Below are 21,993 nucleotides of genomic sequence, written 5' to 3' on the forward strand. Positions count from 1 at the left end.
TCTGAAACTTTTTAAGTCAGAGAGTTGTGAATCTGTGGAATTCTCTGCCTCAGAAGGCAGTGGAGGCCAATTCTCTGAATGCATTCAAGAGAGAGCTAGATAGAGCTCTTAAGGATAGCGGAGTCAGGGGGTATGGGGAGAAGGCAGGAACGGGGTACTGATTGAGAATGATCAGCCATGATCACATTGAATGGCGGTGCTGGCTCGAAGGGCCGAATGGCCTCCTCCTGCACCTATTGTCTATTGCCCCACCCATGTCTTTGTTTCCTTGCAAAGTGTGCATCTTCTCATCCCTGTCTTTTTGGGACAGAATGGTTTTTGAGGGAGTTGCTTGCCCAGCCAACCACTGAGGTTCACAAAAAGACAAGTCTGTTCAGGTGCAGGGACAAGGAAACCATTCTGTGCGGTCCACAAAAATACCCAAGGTGCTGGAGTATCTCAGCGGGTCAGGCAGCCTCTCTGGAGAACACGGACAGGTGATGTTTTGGGTGGGGACCCGACTTCAGACTTCAGGACCGTCGGACTGAAGAAGGGTCCCGATTCAAAACGTCACCTATCCGTGTTCTTCTGAGTACGTTTAGGTGATGTTTAATCAATGCCTCTGTGTTTGAGCACTCTTTCTGACAATGGTATGACCTTTAGGTTTATCAACTTCTCTGCGATGTTATGATCTCGGTACGTCCTTTATGTCAAAGGTATATTGACAAGTTATCAAAGCTGAGACGATGAAAATGGTCTTCCTAGGCAACCCTGACTTCCACACGTTGGTATATAATGAGCGCAGCATCCAATGGTTTTAGAGCACAAATATTATGCAGCATTAACCTCTGGGCGGTGGGACCATTATTATTGGATTTCCAACATGAGAGAAGGCACCAACCTCGGGCGTTTCAGTGCAGTGATTGGAAGTGAGGAAAGTGCAAACTGTGTCCATTTTAAGTACACTAAACACCATAAATATAGATCGTCCTGTTGTCAGCTTTATGTTGTGGCTGGAGAAGGTTCAGATCTGAATAATGCTAACATGAAGCACCATCAAGGGAGGACAACACTGGGGGACGGCTGTGAGGAGGCTGCTTGCAGTCTGGCAGCCTGGCCTGTCGAGAGCCGCCTCGATGTGGTATCTCTACAGCGGAGCCCACGGGACCCATCCTACACCACCGCCTGTCATGTTTAAAGTAAATCTTCAGTGAAACGGCTGGCAGGCAGCCTTCGTGCGTGGGGTTTGCAGCATGTTCGATGTCCTACGATCATGAGGACATCATAACCCCTGTGAGCCCAGCTGCGGCCACAATGCCCCTGGGAGACTGGAGAGGAGCACAGCATAGGAATAGTCAACTGGGAGAACTGTGCAGTCACCTTTGTCCCTCCCTCCCCACCCCAGTTTTCCGAGTTCACAAGGTCATAAGGAATAGGAGTAGAATTATTGCATTCGGCCCATCAAGTCTACTCCGCCATTCAATCATGGCTGATCTATCACTCCCTCCTCACCCCATTCTCCTGCTGCCCGTCCCGCTGAGTTACTCCGGCATTTTGTGTCTATCTTCAGTCAGACAGAGTCATCGACACTCGACCCAGTGGTGGCCCTGCAATCCCGCCTACACTGTGACAGGGATTGGCACGTGCACCAAGACAAAGTGAAATTCCTTTTTTGCAGAGGGTTCAAAGTATTACAGTACAAGTTCATAAGTTCTAGGAGCAGAATTAGGCCATTCGGCCCATCAAGTCTACTCCGTCATTCAATCATGGCTGATCTATCTCTCCCTCCGAACCCCATTCCCCTGCCTTCTCCCCATAACCTCTGGCACTCGTACTAATCAAGAATCCGCCACGGACCTTTCACCGTCCGGCGCGGCCTGGAATAGGCCGCGGGATTTTCACCGCCCAGCGGGGGCTTCAATGTCGGGAGCCCCGACCACCCCTACGTGGCAACTCCAACAGCCTGACCGCGGGACAAGACGGCAGGGGAAGAGAGAAAGACATTGTGGCCTTCCATCACAGTGAGAAGGGGACTGGAGGAGACTCACTGTGATGGATGTTTCTTTTTGTTTGGTGTTAGTTTGTGATTGTATGTGTTATTGCATTTTTATTGATTATTCTTATAGGTCTTATTGTTCAACTGCAGGTAATGTTTCATTTCACTACACATTTATGTGTATGTGACAAATAAACGACTATTGACTATTGACTATTGAATCAGAGTTGCACTGTCCTTCTGATTAGTTTACTGATTGTACGCCTCCTTGTCACCTACCCCTCAGCTAACAGTGAACCATTCTACATCTCCTCCTCGTCGTCTGTTTTGATCTGTCGTTTTCACACCTTACCGTTCCACGTCTCAAAAGACCCATCCCCTAACTCTCACTGTAGAAGGGTCTCGACCCGAAACATCACCCATTCCTTCTCCCCAGAGATGCTGCCCGTCCTGCTGAGTTACTCCACCTTTTTGTGTCTCTCTTCGGTTTGCAACCATCTTCCGCAGTTCCTTCCTGCACTAGTCTTGTGCCAGGTCTGCAGGTGCGCTGCCGAAAAGGAGTCGAGACATGTTTGCCCCATCGCCAGACCCAAGCCGGGACGACCGTGGTAGGACCTCGGCAAGCTCACACCGGGGCTCATTCTGAGCCACCGACGTACGCCGGTGGAGGGAGTGGCAGCAGCTTGCCAATTCCCAGCAAGGTCCCCCACAGGTTTGGCACTGCTGGTTGTGCCCCTGGGTCTTGGGTCAGTGTGAGGGTAGAGCTGCCGATGTTGTTGGGATGAAATTTGTAATCGGTTGCAATTTTTTGAAACCTACACAAAACAAAAACGAGTTTAAAAAAATATATATATCTGGAGAAACAGGAATTTCAACCTTGGTCTCAACCGAAACTTGTCAGCACAGGTGGGAATAATTGTGCCGAGAATTATCATAGTTTATAAATAGAAGCTCAGTAAAGTTGCACTTAGAGCACTTGGCATCAGCGGTCAGAAGCACATATCCTCAAAGCATCATGTACAGGAAGGAACTGCAGATGCTGGTCGAAGGTGAAGATAGACACACAAAGCTGGAGTAACTCAGCGGGACAGGCAGCATCTCTGGAGCGAAGGGATGGGTGACGTTTCGGGTCGAGACCCTTCTTCCTATAACACCGTCATGGTGAGACTGATGGCGAAACAAGGAACTGCAGATGCCAGGTTGCAAAAGAAAAGACAAAGTGCTGGAGTAACTCAACGGGTCGGGCAGCATCTCTGGAGAACATGGATAGATACGTTTTGGGTCGGGACCCTTCAATTTGAGGAAGGGTCCCGACCTGAAACATCACCTCTCCATGTTCCCCAGAGATGCTGCCTGAACCGCTGAGTTACTCCAGCACTTTTGTGCCTTATGGTTGGACCAGTGCTTGAATAAAATACCATGGGGTTTCGATAATGGGTAAATGGCTGAGGAGGGCTGTTTGGATTCGGCTTTTGAAGCCAGTGCCATCATAAGCATCCACGAAAATGGAGCCAATGAGGTTTTTGTGAAGAACTCCTTTTGGTCACGGGATAATGAGCCAAATGGCCGCTGCACGACTGAATACTCACAACGGCGTGGTGGTGGGGTGAGGGTGGGGGGGGGGGGAGAGGAAGTGGGGCACACGATTTAGTCGCTGTTTGAGACGGGAATAAGTAACCTTCCCGTGTGGCTGTGGGACCAGCGGGCACTCATTCTAATCAGTGTTGAAGTTTAATTTGAACAGCATATTAGATAACTCTGATTTGCGAGCCTTACACTGACCCCTCATGATGATCTTATAAACCCATTGCAATGATATCCAGTCACTTCCCATCACTGAATATTGTGCTGCCGCCTCTGAGAAACGTCCACATCCATTGGCCATCCCCCGCGGTGTGGCTTGATTAAAATTAATGTAAATGTCTTTGGTTTGAAAGTTGTGTGATCTATTGTGAATGCGCCGTTTAATGCCGGTGCTTCAGTCAGAGTCTGTCACGACAAACTGCGAACGTCCTGACTTTTCATTCCGTTAATGCCTGCTCTGCTGGTCATGAACAGTGCAAGGAGTCAGGAAGGTCCCCTGAAGGTGACCCTGTAGGATCGAGTAGGTAAACGCTTGGTGTGGGGATGAAATAAATTGGAATGCGGTGACTGGCAGAATGCCAAGGAACCATTTTCCGTACCAGACAAGTGATAATCTAAAAGCAATCTCCAAGTGTCAGCGTTATCCCCGCTGTCACAATTCTGATGGACCAGCAGAAAATAGGTCAACAAAATAACAGCCGGGCCTGTCTCCTCTCCACAGGGCAGAGGGAAGGGCTGGTCTATAGATGGTACTAACCCTGTTGTGTGTCACTGTGAAAGGAGGGGGAGGGCTGAAACATGTACTGGTTAGTTTAGTTTACAGTTTTATTTAATTTACACTAATGAATCGTTGTCCTTTTGTAAATCTAGTTCAGTTTAGTTTAGAGATATGGCACGTAAACGTTTGCAGGAGAGTTATGCCTTGGAAATGGTGTGGAGGCTTACAGGGTTAATATCTAAAATAGCTAAGTTGGTTCATTTATTTATTTAGCATGGAAGCAGGCCCTTCGGCCCACCGTGTCCGCACCGACCAGCGATCCCCGCACACTAACGCCACCCTCCACACACTGGGGACAATTTACAATTTAACCCAAGCCAATTAACCTACAAACCTGTACGTCTTTGGAGTGTGGGAGGAAACCGGGGCTCCCAGAGGCAACCCATACCGGTCAAGGGGAGAACGTATAAACTCCGCACAGACAGCGCCTGCAGGCGGGATCGAACCCGAGTCTCTGGCGCTGTAAGGCAGTAGCTCTACTGCTGCACCACTGTGCCACCCCTGACCAGGTGAATGTGCCTGGCCTGGCTTTGCCATCCTGTGTTGCCTCCTGCATGCCATGCCTGATGTTTTTGCACCAAGACCATTTGAATTCCATCCTTTGCTGTTCCTATTAATTGGGTTATTGGTGCTAATGGAGCATTTTTTATCTTCTACCTTCTGGCTCTGAACCAAGAGCTCGTTAGATTTTTAAAAAAATTAATTAAACTAATTCCGTGTAGGCTAGGAGAGGAAAAGGGTGAATGGTTAATTATTGATACTGAATTACTTCTCAACATAAGGTTGTTTGTCTTTTCTAACAGCAAGGCTGCTTTATTTTCCTGGTAGTTACCTGCTCATTTAGTGGGCAGGGTTGCCAACTGTCCCGTATTAGCCGGGACATCCCGTATTTTGGGCTAAATTTGTTTGTCCCGCACGGGACCACGCTTGTCCCATGTTAGTAGGGTTGCCAACTTCCTCACTGCCAAATAAGGGACAAAGGGCGACGTCACCGCCCCGCGTCCCACATGACCTCACCCAGCCAGCGGCCACGTGCCCCGCTCAACCAATGGCGGCCGCCCAGGCCAGGAGGTAGGTTACTACGCAACCTCCGTTAGGTGGCGCCCGGGCCTACACTGTCCGGAGCTAAAATGTCGGAAACCTAGACTGTCGGGACCTAAACTGTCCCGGGCCTACAGCGTCCGGGCCTACAGTGCCCCCTGGGCCTAATACGGGACAAGGGCGGTCCCATACGGGACAAACCAAATTAGCCCAAAATTACGAGATGTCTCGGCTAATACGGGACAGTTGGCAACCCTACTTGCGGCAGAATAGAAAGACATTTACACCTAGACTAGGCATTGTAGATTTCATCTGTCAGAAGCATGTTTTTTAAAATTTATTGCATCTCACATTGAGAGATAAAGTCAACCCTATTTCGAGTTGTCACAGCAAGTTTGGTTCAGACCGTGCGTTGCCCAGGGTCAGCTGTTGTGATGTTAGTCTTTTGGTTCCTCTTCTATGAGTCGTAGGCTTTGAGGTTTTAATCGTTTTGAGGCAATAATCATTTGGAAAATTTAATTCTCTCTCATCGCAGGGTAGTACTCTATGCCTATTAATTCCGGATAGACACAAAATGCTGGAGTAACTCAGCGGGACAGGCAGCCTCTCGGGATAGAATGAGTGGGAGATCTCATAGATGCTGAGTTACTCCAAAGACGTGCAGGTTTGGAGGTTCATTGGCTTGATAGATGTAAAAATTGTCCCGTGGGTGTAGGATAGAGTTAATGTGCGGGGATTGCTGGTCGGTGCGGACCTGGTGGGCCGAAGGGCCTGTTTCCGCGCTGTATCTCCAAACTAAACTAAACTCCAGCATTTTTGTGTAATAATCCAGCATCTGCAGTTCTCTCCTACGCATGTTAATTCTGGATGTTCTTTACAATTCCACTGAAAACGACAGCCATTATCCTGTAACACTGCCAGTATCTGTAAACAGGGAGTGTGATCTGGTTTTATTGCCTGCCCACAATCTCTTTGATCGGCTGAAACTTGCCAAAACCCCCTGCTGCTGATTATTTAAAATTTTATTTTCCAAAATGAAAGGGTTCTTTTGCAAAGTAAATAAGTTGGATTGTAAAAATATATCCTCCCTCCTGGAGATCATTGTGTTCGAGCTGTTTTTTTAATATGAACTGCTGGGATGAGCTGTAATTCCGCCGCGTGAGAGGAAGGACAGGTTTCACGTTTCGCTTTGATCTCGGCTGGTAATATTCCAAATTAGTGGTTTACATCCAGCATGAAAATACATTGCTGTGCAATAATGGTATCGTGTTGTCATTTCCATTGGAAAGGTAAACCAGTCTATCAAAGGAAGACAGATATGAAAAGCTGGAATAACTCAGCGGGACAGGCAGTATTGCTGGCGAGAAGGAAGGAGTGGGTGACGTTTCGGGTCGAGGCGTCTGAAGAAGGGTCTCTACCCGAAACGTCACCCATTGCTTCTCTCCCGAGATGCTGCCTGACCTGCTGAGTTACTCCAGCATTTTGTGAATAAATCGATTTGTACTAGCATCTGCAGTTATTTTCTTATACCTCTGAGTTACTCCAGCTTTTTGTGTCTTTCTTTGCTTTAAACCAGCGTCTGCAGTTCCTTCCTACAGCTCGGTCAAACGCTAAGCTTTAAATAATACCCTCCCAAGACTCACCATTCTTTACTTCAGTTTAGTTTAGCAATACAGCGCGGAAACAGACCCTTCGGCCCACCAAGCCCGTGCTGGCCAGCGATCTCCGAATACCAACACTGTCACGCACATTGGGGGCAAATTACAATCTCGCCAAGTCAATTAACCTACAAACCCGCACGTCTTTGGAGTGTGGGAGGAAACACGAGATCCTGGAGAAAACCCACGCAGGTCACAGAGAGAGCGTACAAACTCCGTACAGACAGCACTCATAGCCAGGATCGAACCCGGCCTGTAACGTCACCTATTCATGTTCTCCAAAGATGAATACCAGCATCTGCAGTACCTTGGGTCTTCAAGAACAATAGGTGCAGATATCCTTTGATATACTGTGCATCTAACTTTTCCAGTCCTTTTATAATTTTATACGTCTCTATAAGATTCCCTCTCATCCTTCTAAATTCCAGTGAATACAAGCCCAGTCTTTCCAATCTTTCCACATATGACAGTCCCGCCATCCCGGGGATTAACCTGGTGAACCTACGCCGCAATAGCAAGGATGTCCTTCCTCAAATTAGGAGATCAAAACTGCACACAATACTCCAGATGTGGTCTCACCAGGATCCTATACAACTGCAGAAGGACCTTTTCAATCAAGTATTCCTCTATCTGCTTTTGGAATATTTAAGACTCTGCTCTCACTGTCCTTTGAGGTGGTGAGATCCAATGGTGACTTTCTGAGTTGAAGTCTTCCCTCGTCTGTCTTATATGCGTGACCCCTGGTTTTAAACAGTGACTCGGTTGTAAATTCTCCAGCAAGAAATGTCCTCTCCGCACGCACTCAAGGCCGCTCGGGACCCTGTATTATTTCAGTCAAGTTGCCTCTCGCCCTTCTACACTCAAAGGTACAACCGTAACCTGTCCAACCTTTGCTTGTACCGGCGGCACGGTAGTGCAACGGTAGAAACCCAGGTTCGATCCTGACTAGGGGTGCTGTCAATGCAGAGTTTGTACATTCTCCCTGTCATACGTTCTAGGAGTAGAATTAGGCCATTCGGCCCATCAAGCCCACTCCGCCATTCAATCATGGCTGATCCATCGCTCCCTCCTAACCCCATTCTCCTACCTTCTCCCCATAACCTCTGACACCCGCACTAATCATGAATCTATCTCTGCTTTAAAAATATCCACTGACTTGGCCTCCACAGCCTTCTGTGGCAAAGACTCCCACAGATTCACCACCCTGTGACTGAAGAATAGTGTGACCACGTGGGTTTTCTCCGGGTGCCCTGGTTTCCAATGTGCCGCCCATCTTCTGTTCATTCTCATTGGGATCACTTAACTCTTCTGGAAGCTTCCACTTGCTGACAAATCCTTTCTGCAGTGGCACCAGGTGAGAGATGATCAGTGGATCTGAATCTGTCATCCCCAGAGGAACTTTGGGTGGTGCCAGTTTGCAAAAGCCGCATCTGCTTATCTGATCCACCCAGTGCTTGGCATCAGAACCCTTCCCAATTAGCCAGCTTCTGCAAATGCTTTTAGTGCTTGCTGCCCATTGCAGTGCCCACTGTATCCTCCGTTCCCCTGGACTCTGTCCCTGGCAAGGCAGATCCACTGATATCCCATGTGCCCACTTCTTATGGGCAAGGCATGGTGGAGCTGGCAAGTTGAGCGTTGTAGGGCGTTCATAGGTTCGTAAGTGATAGGAGCAGAATCAGGCCATTCAGCCCATCGAGTCTTCTCCGCCATTCAATCATGGCTGATCTATCTTTCCCTCTCAACCTCTTTCTCCTGCCTAAGATGGACTCAAAATGCTGGAGTAACTCAGCGGGACAGGCAGCATCTCTGGAGAGCAGGAATGGGTGACGTTTCGGGCCGAGACCCTCCTACCTTCTCCCCGTAACCCCTGACACCCGTACTAATCAAGATCCTGTCGATCTCTGCCTTATCCGTTGACTTGGCCTCCACAGTGTCTGGCCGAGAGGGTCTGGGTTGGTGGAGGGTGGATGGAGCTCTGGTGCAGCATTGGTTTTGCCAACGTGGTGGGCTGTAAGCAGCAGCAGCAGCAGCACTCGAAGCTCCTGTGCAACGATGTGCCGTGTGCTAATCCCTGCCGCGGTTATAATTAGGGTTGCCAACTTCCTCACACCCAAATAAGGGACAAAGGGTGACGTCACCGCCCCGCGCCACCGCCCCGCGCCTCACCCAGCCAGCGGCCACGTGCTCCCGCTCCACCAATGGCAGCCGCCCCCTCCCCTGACATCAGTCTGAAGAAGTGTCTCGACCCGAGACGTCACCCATTCCTTCTCTCCAGAGATGCTGCCTGACCCGCTGAGTTACTCCAGCATTTTGTGTCTACCTTCGATTTGAACCGGCATCTGCAGGTTTTTCCTACACTGTCGCTTCAAGTGGGTGATCTTGTATCGGAATGTTTGAGGGGGTTCTGATTAGCAGCTTACTCCTTTAGTCATTGTTAGTGAAGGAGTTGTCTTATGAAAGGCCTGGGGTAAAGGCAAGATGCAGGTACTGGCAGTGAGCGAGCTTGCTGTTTGTAAACACTGGCCCTGACACTGGCTTTCAACCACAGCTTGCCTTGTCTTCTGATGCAAAGATAATTTGTTGCTCTGAATAATTTAAAAGGCAAAGATTATGCAAAGTAAATGGCAGCCTTATTAACCTTCAAAAGAATAACAGAAACCGAGTGCTTAATGGGGGCATTGGAAACGGAACAATGGTTTTGGTGGTGTGTAAGAAGGAACTGCAGATGCTGGTTTAAACCGAAGATGGGCACAAAATGCCGGAGTGCTGGAGGAGATGGACACAAAGAGTGGCACAGCGGTAGAGTTGCTGCCTTTCAGCGCTTGCAGCGCTAGTGACCAAGGTTCGATCCCGACTACGGGCGCCGTCTGGACGGAGTTTGTACGTTCTCCCCGTGACCTCCTGGGTTTCTCCGAGATCTTCGGTTTCCTCCCACACTCCAAAGACGTGCAGGATTTGTAGGTTTATCGGCTTGGTGTAAGTGGAAATTGTCCCCAGTTTGTGTAGGTTAGTGTTAATGTGCAGGGATCGCTGGTCGGTGCGGACTCGGTGGGCCGAAGGGCCTGTTTCTGCGCTGTATCTCTAAACTAAAGGTACTCGGTGAGTCAGGCAGCGTCTCTGGAGAAAGGGAATAGGTGACGTTTTGGGTCGAGACCCTACTTCGGACTGAGAGTCAGGGGTGGGGGTGGGGTGGGGAAGGGAAATGAGGCGTGCGTGGTGGTAGTGGTGGAAGGGGTGGGTGGGGTGGGGGGGGGTTGGTAGAGGGGTAGAGAGAAAGAGGAGAAAGTACATTTCAGGGGGATGAGAGAGAGCTGTGCGCCAGTTCAACTTATTGAAGTTTGGTACCACGGGCATCGTTTCAACACAAGCACGTCCTCTGCTGCAGTTGTGAGAGACCTATGGACGTGATGCTTACTCTCTGGCTAAAGACACTAATTGCAGCATCTCTGAAACCCAGGACTGCCTCGAGGATGTCTGCTTCAGTGCTTGTGTTTTATCTGAAAACAGCAACTTCACCAGGAAATCGATGGGGTGTGTTAGTGCAAACTCTGAGTCAGAATCTGGACCAATTCTGGAGAGTTGAAATATTGGCACTGGAAATCGCAGGCAGCTCGCCATTCCCAGGGGCACGATCGTATTTTAGTTTCGTTTATTAGGAAAATAACTGCAGATGCTGGTTCAAATCGAAGGCGGACACAAAATGCTGGAGTAACTCAGCGGGTCAGGCAGCATCTCAGGAGAGAAGGAATGGGTGACGTTTCGGGTCGAGACCCTTCTTCAGCCTGATGTCAGGGGAGGCGGCAGGACCTTCCGGTCCTTCTCTCCCGTGATGCTGCCTGACCCCGGCCCAGCCCCCTCCCCTGACATCAGTCTGAAGAAGGGTCTCGAGCCAAAACGTCGCCCATTCCTTCTCTCCTGATAGGGATAGGTTTGTGTACTTCTCTGATGCTTATTCCAGTTCATGCTATTTATGTGAAGCAGACAAGCATAGGAATCATTTTTGTTCTTGAAAGCAGAGGGCAATCTTCACTCATCAGCAGTTGTGGAAGAGCGATTCTCAAACTCTCTGCTGAGAGAGAGAATGCAACATTCACATCTTCAAAAACAAGTCTCCACAAAGAACGTTCAACGCAGCAGTGCCCCGCAGGAGATGATGGTTTCGGCGGCACGGTGGCGCAGCGGTAGAGTTGCTACCTTACAGCGAATGCAGCGCCGGAGACTCAGGTTCGATCCTGACTACGGGCGCCGTCTGTACGGAGTTTGTACGTTCTCCCCGTGACCTGTGTGGGTTTTCTCCAAGATCTTCGGTTTCCTCCCACACTCCAAAGATGTACAGGTATGTAGGTTAGTTGGCTGGGCAAATGTAAAAAAATTGTCCCTAGTGGGTGTAGGATAGTGTTATAACAAAATAACTGCAGATGCTGGTACAAATCGAAGGTATTTATTCACAAAATGCTGGAGTAACTCAGCGGGTCAGGCAGCATCTCGGGAGAGAAGGAATGGGCGACGTTTCGGGTCGAGACCCTTCTTCAGACTGATGTCAGGGGGGCAGGAAGGATAGTGTTAATGTGCGGGGATCGCTGGGCGGCGCGGACCCGTTGGGCCGAAGGGCCTGTTTCCGCGCTGTATCTCTAAATCTAAAAGAATTTAAATGCTGCACCACCTATCTGATGGGCCAAATGGCCTAATTCTGCACAGACATTTGAACAGACCTCCGACCACACGGCCAGCCGGGCCGATCTACCCACAGGCGTAAAGACACAAACCATCATCTCGTGCGGGGCACTGCTGTGTTGGACATTCTTTGTGGGGACTTGTTTTTGAAGATGTGAATGCTGCATTCTCTCTCTCAGCAGAGGCTATTTTTCTCTGACTGTGTAATAGTTTGAGAATCGCTCTTCCACAACTGCTGATGAGTGAAAATTGCCCTCTGCTTTCAAGGGCAAAAATGATTCCTATGCTTATCTGCTTCACACAAATAGCATGAACTGGAATAAGCAATGTTATCGCTGGTGTGCTGTGGACATTCTATGGGGAGGCGGGAGGAGGGCTTTGTCGATGTGTATTTTTCAACCTGCTCCGCAAAGATAATCTCCTCGGTGTTTAGCAATGATATGTTGAAATAACCTGTGCATGACAGCTAAAGATCTACAGTTTAATGTGAGTGATTTCCTGCAAAGACCACATACTATGCGGAATCAGGTGTGCTTAATACTCCTGTTCCCAGAACATGGGGACAAGTTTGACAAAATGGAGCTTGGAGAACTTGGTTTTTTTTCTTTTTGCAGAGTTGCCGTGAGAGCTGAGGCCTTGTGTGGATTATAATTCAGTATTAACGAAGTGGGATGTCGAGTGCAAATGAGATTTAGTTTAATTTAGAGATACAGGGTGGAAACAGGCCCTTCGGCCCACCTAGTCCACGCCGACCAGCGATCCCCGCACATTAACACTATCCTACAAGTCAAGTCAAGTCACGTCAATTTTATTTATATAGCACATTTAAAAACAACCCACGTTGACCAAAGTGCTGTACATCTGATTAGGTACTAAGGAAAAAAATGAAACATACAGTAGCACACAAACATAACAGCACATTCAAAACAGTTCACAGCGCCTCCTCAATGAGCCTCAAACGCTAGGGAGTAGAAATAGGTTCCACACACTAGGGACAAGTTTACATTTACACCGAGCCAATTAACCTACAAACCTGCACGTCTTTGGAGTGTGGGAGGAAACCGAAGATCTCTGAGAAACCCCACGGGGGGAACGTACAAACTCCGTACTGACAGTGCCTGTCGTCAGAATCGAACCCGGGTCTCTGGGGCTGTGAGGCAGTAGGTCTACCACTGTGCCACCGAGCAGCCAAAACGGAGCGAGAAGAGGTTCTTTTTGACAGAGTTGGCATGAGAGCCTTGTGTGGATTAATTTCAACGCCAATGAGGTGGGATGTTGAGTGCAATTGAGATGTTTTATTCTTTCTGGGGAACAGTTGAAGCTGTAATTGCAGATTTAAAGCCTTCACTTTAGGATCAGGGGCCTGGTCACTATTTTCTTGTTCTTTCCCATCACTGGTCTGAGTTGTGGGCAAAGAATTGATGAAAGTTGTTTAGTTTTGGGGCGGCAGGGTGGTGCAGCAGTAAAGCTGCTGCCTCTCCGCACCAGAGACCCAGGTTCAATCCTGACCACAGCGTGTGTCTGCACAATGGTTGTACGTTCTCCCTGTGACCTTGTGGGTTTTCTCTGGGTGCTCCAGTTTCCTCCCACACAGGCTTGTAGTTAATTGGCTTTGGTAAAAATTGTAGACTGTCACTGGTGTGCAGGATAGTGTTCAGGGTTATTGCTAGTCAGCAGGGATTCAGTGGTAGTGGTGCCAACTATCTCACTCCCAAATACGGGACAAGGTGACGTCACCGCTCCGCGCCCCACGTGACCTCACCCAGCCAGCGGCCACGTGCTCCCGCTCCACCAATGTCGTCCGCCCGGGCTGGGAGGCGGGTTGCTACGCAACCTCCGTTAGGCAAACACACTCCGTTAGCCTACACTGTCCCGGGTGATAGTGGACAAGGGCGGTCCCATACGGGACAAACCAATTTAGCCCAAAATACGGGATGTCCCTGCTAATCCGGGACAGTTGGCAACCCTGCTCGGTGGTCTGAAGAGCCTGTTTCCATTCTGCTTATTGAAAGTCTAGAGTTTAGTTTAGAGATACAGCATGGAGACAGGCCCCTTCGGCCCACCAAATCCACACCGACCATCGACCTCCCAGACACTAGTTTGATGTTGTCCCACTTTTACAAACTGCACACTGGGGGCAATTTACAGAAGCCAATTAACCCTTGAACAAGCACGGCGGTGGAATGTGGGAGAAACTGGAGCATCTGGAGAAAACCCACGCAGGTCACGGGGAGAACGTACAAAGTCCGTACAGACAGCACCCGGAGTCAGGATGGAGTGCAGGAGAATGTGGGCTGATCTTATAGAGGTGTATAAAATAACGAGAGGAATAGATCGGGTAGACGCACAGAGTCTCTTGCCCAGAGTAAAGGGATGAAGAACCAGAGAACATAGGTTCAAGGTGAAGGGGAAAAGATTTAATAGGAACCTGAGAGGTAACATTTTCCACACAGAGGGTGGTGGGTGTATGGAACGAGCTGCCAGAGGAGGTAGTTGAGGCAGGGACTATCCCAACGTTTATGAAACAGTGAGACAGGTTGATGGATAGGACAGGTATGGCAGGATATGGGCCAAGTTTGTTGGCAGGTGGGACTAGTGCAGATGGGACGTGTTGGCTGGCGTTGGGCTGAAGGGCCTGTTTCCACGCTGTAACACTCTCTGGCAAATCTTAGGGAGGACAAAAACTAATCGGAAATTAACTGGAAAACCACAGAGCTGCTAGAATAGATGAACGTTGTCCTGTGTGGGAGAGTGAGTGTGTTAGAGTGTGTGTGTGAGAGTGTGTGTGTGAGAGTGTGTGAGTGTGTGTGTGTGAGAGTGAGTGTGTGTGAGTGAAAGTATGTGTGAGAGAGAGTGAGTGAGTGTGAGTGTGTGAGTGAGAGTGAGTGAGAGTGTGTGAGAGTGAGTGTGTGTGTGTGTGTGAGTGTGAGAGTATGAGTGAGTGTGTGTGTTATGGAGCACTGAGCTGTGCTGTGCACTACCTGAGCTGGGTACATATCTAGGTCAGGGCATCAATAGTTGCCCGTCCATGGGAACAGTGAAACTTGGCAGCGTGTTGAGCGAGTCTGTTGGGGAAGCCAGGCTGTATTGATTGGTAGCGTGGCATTGAGATGTAATAGTCCATATGATGTATGTTCCCATGAATAAATATTGGGCATTTGGAAACGGTCTGCTGAAAGACTGCTGCCGCGGGCAGTGGCGGAGCAGAGACTGACCGGGCGGTCGGCTTTGCCTCTCGGTTTGTTCACGAACGTGGACAAATGTTCCAGGGACTCATTCTCATCATTAATTATGTTGTCCTCTAGAAACTCGTGCTTATTCACAGGAATGGAAATTAGTTCCCTGCACTGAACACAGGGCTTTATGTAAAGCAGCATGTATTGTTACTTTAAGAATTTGGCTTGACAGCCTCCGTGCTGTGAATAGTTGCTCTCCTCTCTCCCCTCGACATGCCCTTTCAGCAGCCAGCTCTCATCCTCCTTCCTGCACTCCTCCTCCTCCCCCTCCTCCTCCTCACCCTTACAAGTAGGGTTGCCAACTGTCCCGTATTAGCCGGGACATCCCGTATTTTGGGCTACATTGGTTTGTCCCGTATTAGGCCCACTGGGCCGGGAGGCGGGTTGCTAAGCAACCTCTGTTTGGCGAACACACTCCATTAGCCTACAATGTTCCGGGCCGCTGTCGGCCGGGACAGTGTAGGCCAACGGAATGTGTTTGCCTGGCGAAGGTTGCATAGCAACCCGCCTCCCGGCCCGGGCGACCGTCGTTGGTGGAGCGGGAGCACGTGGCCGCTGGCTGGGTGAGGTCACGTGGGGCGCGGGGCGGTGACGTCACCCTCTGTCCCGTATTTGGGAGTGAGGAAACATAGAAACATAGAAACATAGAAACATAGAAACATAGAAACATAGAAACATAGAAACATAGAAAATAGGGGCAGGAGGAGGCCATTCAGCCCTTCGAGCCAGCTCCGCCATTCATTGTGATCATGGCTGATCATCCACAATCAATAACCCATGCCTGCCTTCTCCCCATATCCCTTGATTCCACTAGCCTCTAGAGCTCGATCTAACTCTCTCTTAAATCCAGCCAGTGATTTGGCTTCCACTGCTCTCTGTGGCAGAGAATTCCACAAATTCACAAATCTCTGGGTGAAAAAGTTCCTTCTCACCAACGGGACAAACTAATTTAGCCCAAAATACAGGATGCCCCAGCTAAAACAGGACAGTTAGCAACCCTAGAGTTACTCGTGTAGAACCGTGTACATGGCTGTTTGCACCTGTTGTTCTGACTGACTTCTCACGAAGGGCTGTTGTTGTAGTTTTCCAGGCGCAGACCGTGACAGTGGATGAGAGCTTGTCGGGGTTCATCGGCACCAGCGTGGTCTTGCGATGCACCTTCGTGAACAACGATCCCACCATCAAAATCACCCAGGTCACGTGGCAGAAGGCAACCAACGGGTCGAAGCAGAACATCGCCATTTTCCACCCCACGATGGGGGAATCTGTCCTGCCGCCGTACAAACACAGAGTCTCCTTCAAAAACCCCTCTCTCAGCGACGCCACCATCGAGCTGTCCCGGTTGGAGCTCATGGACGAGGGAGTGTACATTTGCGAGTTTGCAACCTTCCCGACCGGAAACCGAGAGAGCCAGGTCAACCTCACAGTCTTTGGTAAGTGCCGGTCGCCAGCTGACAAACTTTACAATGCAACAGAACTACAGTGCAATAGAATGAATGAATGAATGAATAAGTTTATTGGCCAAGTATGTGCATATACAAGGAATGTGCCTTGGTGCTCCGCTCACAAATGACAACACAAACATACAGTTAACAATTAAGAATAAAGCATAAACACATCAAATCAATAAGGATACAACATTACGGTCTAAACATAATGTGGGTGAAAATAAACCAGAGCATAAAAGAGACTACGGACTTTGGTTATTGAGTAGAACTACCACTCGTGGACTGTATGTGTAGGAAAGAACTGCAGGTGCTGGTTTAAATCGAAGATAGACACAAACAGCTGGAGTAACTCAGCAGGGCAGGCAGCATCTCTGGAGCGAAGGAATGGGTGACTTTTCGGGTGAAGACTAAAGTAGAACTTTTTTTATCCCAGGAGGGGAATTGATCTTGAATGGGTTTTCTCCGGGTGCTCCGGTTTCCTCCCACACTCCAAAGGCGCACAGGTTTGGTTTGTAGGCTAATTGGTTTTGGTAAAATTGTAAATTGTCCCCAGTGTGTGTAGGATAGTGTTAATGTACGGGGATCGCTGGACGGTGCAGACTCGGTGGACCGAAGGGCCTGTTTCCGCACTATATCTCTAAACTAATAAACTTATCTTGAGTCAGCTTGCAAATAGGAATGTTTTTACAGTGATTCGCTTGTTAGACAACCAGACTGGAGGCTGGTCTGTTGATCCAGATTTTGAGTTGATGATTCATCTCACCCTGGTAATTTGAGAATTATATTTGCTTTTTTTTAATATATACCGCCTGAATCAATAAAGGTGCCCATGACTCTCATTGTTGTGATGCCCGACTGATTAACAGCTGTCCCTTGATGAAGAAAAACAGAACATAGAGCTCTACAGCACAAGGGTCCCGACCCGAAACATCACCTATTCCCTCTCTCCAGAGATGCTGTCTGGCCCGCTGAGTTACTAAAGCACTCTGTGTCTTCCTTCACAGGAAATGGCTCATTGGGCCCACTCAATGGTTCAGTCTGAAGAAGGGTCTCGACCCGAAACGTCACCCATTCCTTCTCTCCTGAGATGCTGCCTGACCTGCTGAGTTACTCCGCCATTTTGTGATACCTTCGATTTGTACCAGCATTTGCAGTTATTTTCCTACACATTGGGCCCACAATGTTTGTGCCGAACATGATGCCAAGTTAAATTAACCTCCGCACTGCACGTGATGTCAGTCCAGAGGTTAATTTAACTCCATGTTAAATTAACTACAGTCCCTGCACATCCATGTGCCTAACTAAAAGCCTCTTAAACACCGCTCTCATATCTGCCTTCACCACTCCCATTGGCAGTGTGTACTGGGCACCCATCTCCCTCTGTGTGTAAACACAAAACCTTGCCTTCACATTTCCTTTAAACATCTGTCAATTTGTTTTTGCCTGCTTGGGCCTGCCTGTAACTCGAATCCCACTCCAACACAGTTGACTCAGAGCAAAGTGACGCTTGATTCTGGATTTTAACTCTTCACTGAGAGCTGAGATACATTTCCTTTATCACAGGTTCAATGGAAATGTGTTTTTTTTTGCCATTTTGAACTTCCTTTATCCACCAGCAATAGAGTTGCTGCCTTACAGCGCCAGAAACCTGGGTTTGATCCTGACTACGGGTGCTGTCTGTACAGAGTTTGTACGTTCTCCCCGTGACCTGCGTGGGTTCTCTCCTAGAACTTCAGTTTCCTCCCACATTCCAAAGACGTACAGGTTTGTAGGCTAATTGGCTTGGTAACGTTGTAAATTGTCCCTAGTGTGTGTAGAATAGTGCTAGTGTGCGGGGATCGCTGGTCGAAGTGGACTCGGTGGGCCAGAGGGCCTGTTTCCACGCTGTATCTCGAAACGAAACCATCCTAAATTTACAATAAAAACTGCGATTTATTACTAAATCGTTTGTGTGTCAGTTGAACTCATGTAGAGCACGTGTGTGCATGCACACACATACATGCACGTGAATGTGCATGATGCCACACGGGGATATCCATCCTGTCCACAGCTTCTCAATATCACTGAACATAATTACTTTAGTAAGCTTGAAGTCATGATGAGATGTGGGAATAATGCCATTAGGAGCTTGCTTCAGTGATTAGCTGAGGTGGTGATCTGCACTGGATTCAGTAACGTGTGCAACAAATATAAGGCTTAAATGTTTGTGGGGGGAAACCACACAGCATTTGATTATTGGCTCTTACAATAAAAGGCAGTGGTTCTTCCAAAGCCATGTCTCCCAGTCTTGCAATAATGTAGGAAGGAAGCAGATAATTCAGCGGGTCTGGAGTAATTCAGCGGGTCAGGCAGCATCTCTGGAGAACACGGATAGGTGACGTTTCTCAGAGTGCTGGAATAACTCAGCGGATCAGGCAGCATCTCTGGAGAACATGGATAGGTGACGTTTCTCAGAGTGCTGGAGTAACTCAGCGGGTCAGGCAGCATCTCTGGAGAACATGGATAGGCGATGTTTTGGGTCAGAACCATTCTGAAACAGGCAGACCTGGTGTATAGATAGGAACTGCAGATGTTGGTATATACCGAAGATGGGCACAAAGTGCTGAAGTAACTCAGCGGGTCAGGCAGCATCTGTGGAGAAAAAAGGATGGGTGATGCTTCAGGTTGGGACACTTCCTGGTGTGTGCAGATATTATTATTACACCTGGTAAACACTCATTGCTTACAGCTAATCCGTTTGGGAGCCATTCACAAATGGGTGCTGCTGAAGTCAAGCGATTCAGTGATGAAGTATCTTTACATTTGAAGGAGGAGCACTCTGAGAGAAGCCTGCTGCCACTAGGGGCATGATCACCAGCAAACTGTACTGGACAACAGTAGTTTCACCAGCCGGCACAATTCTTCAGCTGGAACTGTCATACCTGACGGAAATGTGTTGCAAATATTGAGAATCCTTAATGTCCCACATTGATTACCTTCGAGATCGAGGATGGATTCTACGAGCATCCAGTATTTTGTGTCTACTTTCGATTTAAACCAGCATCTGCAGTTTTTTTCCTACATGACTTCTACGAGGGTGGGCACGGTGGTGCAGCGGTAGAGTTGCTGCCTTGCAGCGCCGGAGACTCAGGTTCGATCCCTACCACGGGTGCTGTCTGTACGGAGTTTGTAGGTTCTCCCAGTGACCTGCGCGGGTTTTCTCCGAGATCTTCGGTTTCCTCCCGCACTCCAAAGACATACAGGTTTGTCGGTTGATTGTCCTGGTGAATGTAAAAATTGTCCCTAGTGTGTGTAGGATAGTGTTAATGTGCGGGGAAACTGAACTAAACTAATCTGAACTCAGCTGGTGCATCAGAACTCCAAACCAACATGGGAGCCACGCAGACTTCCACAGATTCCTGGCGCGGGAGTTTCCTGAAGGGGAGGTTTGTGAGAGGGTTCACTCCATCCTCCAGTGTTAAGACCATAAGACACAGCAACAGAATGAGGCCAGCATTCAGTAACCATGGCAGCAAGCCTCTCAACGACTACAATGCAGTCTTAGCCTCTGCTATTTGTTTCCCCATTTTATCAACATATGAGGTTGAGGTTCATGGTTGCACTCTGCATGAACGAGGAGATCACATAACCATCATCTCTTACCGTTTGCTGACGACAAATGTGAAGAAGGGTCTCGACCCGAAACGTCGCCCATTCCTTCTCTCCAGAGATGCTGCCTGTCCCGCTGAGTTACTCCAGCACTTTGTGTCTACCTTCGGTTTAAACCAGCACCTGCAGTTCCTTCCTACGGAAAATGTGCTTGGCTGCATTTGGATTCACAATTAACCAGGAGAAACCGGGCAGTGGTGAAGGACTCCTTCAGAAGGGATGTGTTCTCTCTCTCTCTCTCTCTCTCTCTCGAGCTTTGTACGTGGGTGGATTGGAAATGGCCCTGGACTAAGCAAGCGCTCACATTTGTATTCTGTATTGAGGCTGGATCATTGACCAGCGGGAAGCTTCATGTGCACTGTATGTGAACCACACCATGAAGCACGTTCACATCCAGTGTCTCTGCGGCCCTACATTATTGGGGTCAGGACTCTGCCCCTGCTCTCCCTTTCTTCCTCGGGCTGAACTCAATGGAGACGGCTGCAGGGCAAAAGAATACTTATTTTCATTTGGTTCACTTGATGGATGGAGCTGAGATTGGTCTCCGTGTCCGTATTCCACTCGGCTGCCTGGCTGGCGTGAGAGAAAAACATTCGAGCAACTCTGCTTCCAGGACCCCCACCTACGACTGCTGGCTCGTCCGGGGTTTAGTGTGAACGCCATGCAGCGTGTCTCACACACGTCCACACACACGGGATCCAGGCGTGTGTTCACATGTTCATCCGTTCAGAAGTTGTAGGCCATTCAGCCCGTCCAGGTCTTCCCCACCATTCTATCACAGCTGATCTATCTCTCCCTCTCAACCCCATTCTCCTGCTTAACTGGACTTTATCTTGCACTAAACATTATTCCCTTTCTCATGTATCTGTTCACTGTGGATTACTCGATTGTAATCATCTATCGATTGTCTTTCCGCTGACTGGTTAGCACGCGGCAAAAGCCTTTCACTGCACCTCGGTACACGAACTGAAACTTCTCCCCACAACCCCTGACACCCGTAACGAATCAAGAATCTTATCAATCTCTGCCATAATAATATCCATTGACTTGCCCCCCACAGCCATCTGTGGCAATGAATTCCACAGAATCACCACCCTCTGACTAAAGAAGAGGGTGAACGCCTGCATTTTATCATCTAGTTAATGTTAGCCATGAAATCGCACAAACAGCCAGTACACCATTGTGCACTATGGGGGGGTATGTCTGGACTTAGATTGCCACATGAATGTTTTTGGTTGGGGACGAGAGGTGAAATGAAATGCTGCCCTGCACGACCGACTGTAGATAGAGTTTGTAGTTCTTTGTGGGCAGATGGTGTGTTTCTCCGCTGTGCATTCTGATGCGACCATCAGTCGTCTATTTAACTGTGGGAGTCGAATGAAAGGCAGCAGCTGCCCTGTATCGTGACGTGACTGAGGGCCTCGCCTATTAACCAGCCTTTGACATTTAGTGAATCAAGGATACTTGGGTTCTCCCGGTTGTAACACAGCTCAGCGGCGTGGGCAAGGACTGAGCTCCCGTGAGCTGCCGAATGGCGCCCATTCACCGTCGGTGGGCCAGGTACCGTCAGCCTTTCAGTAGCACGGTCACTGTTAATTGGAGGAACAGCATCTCATATTTTGCTTGGGCAGCGTACAACCCAGTGGTATGAACGTTGATTTCTCTCACTTCAAGTAACCCCGGCATTCCCTCTCTCCCCACCCCTCCCCCACCCAAGTCGCACCAGCTTCTCGTTCTCACCCAACAAACAGCTGACAATGGCCTGTTTCCTTTATCATCATTACAGTTTTGCATATCTTTCATTCATTGTCCTATATCTCTCTACACCATCGTCTGTATCTCTCCTCTCACTTTACCCTGACTAGTCTGAAGAAGGGTCTCGACCCGAAACGTCACCCATTCCTTCTCTCCAGCGATGCTGCCTGACCCGCTGAGTTACTCCAGCATTTTG

General features: G+C 48.9%; 1 protein-coding gene across 6 annotated transcripts in view; it reads left to right on the forward strand.

Annotated features, from left to right (window-relative positions):
* Window positions 1-21,993, forward strand: part of nectin1b (nectin cell adhesion molecule 1b) — a 370,202-nt gene that overhangs the window by 94,146 nt on the left and 254,063 nt on the right. For all 6 annotated transcript variants that reach the window (XM_078426911.1, XM_078426910.1, XM_078426913.1 and 3 more), the window contains exon 2: window positions 16,029-16,379. In XM_078426911.1, the coding sequence (XP_078283037.1) occupies window positions 16,029-16,379 (351 nt within the window). The remainder of the gene's footprint in view (window positions 1-16,028; window positions 16,380-21,993) is intronic.

Source organism: Rhinoraja longicauda, chromosome 32 (assembly GCF_053455715.1).
Source record: "Rhinoraja longicauda isolate Sanriku21f chromosome 32, sRhiLon1.1, whole genome shotgun sequence".
In the NCBI taxonomy this organism is placed as follows: domain Eukaryota; kingdom Metazoa; phylum Chordata; class Chondrichthyes; order Rajiformes; family Arhynchobatidae; genus Rhinoraja; species Rhinoraja longicauda.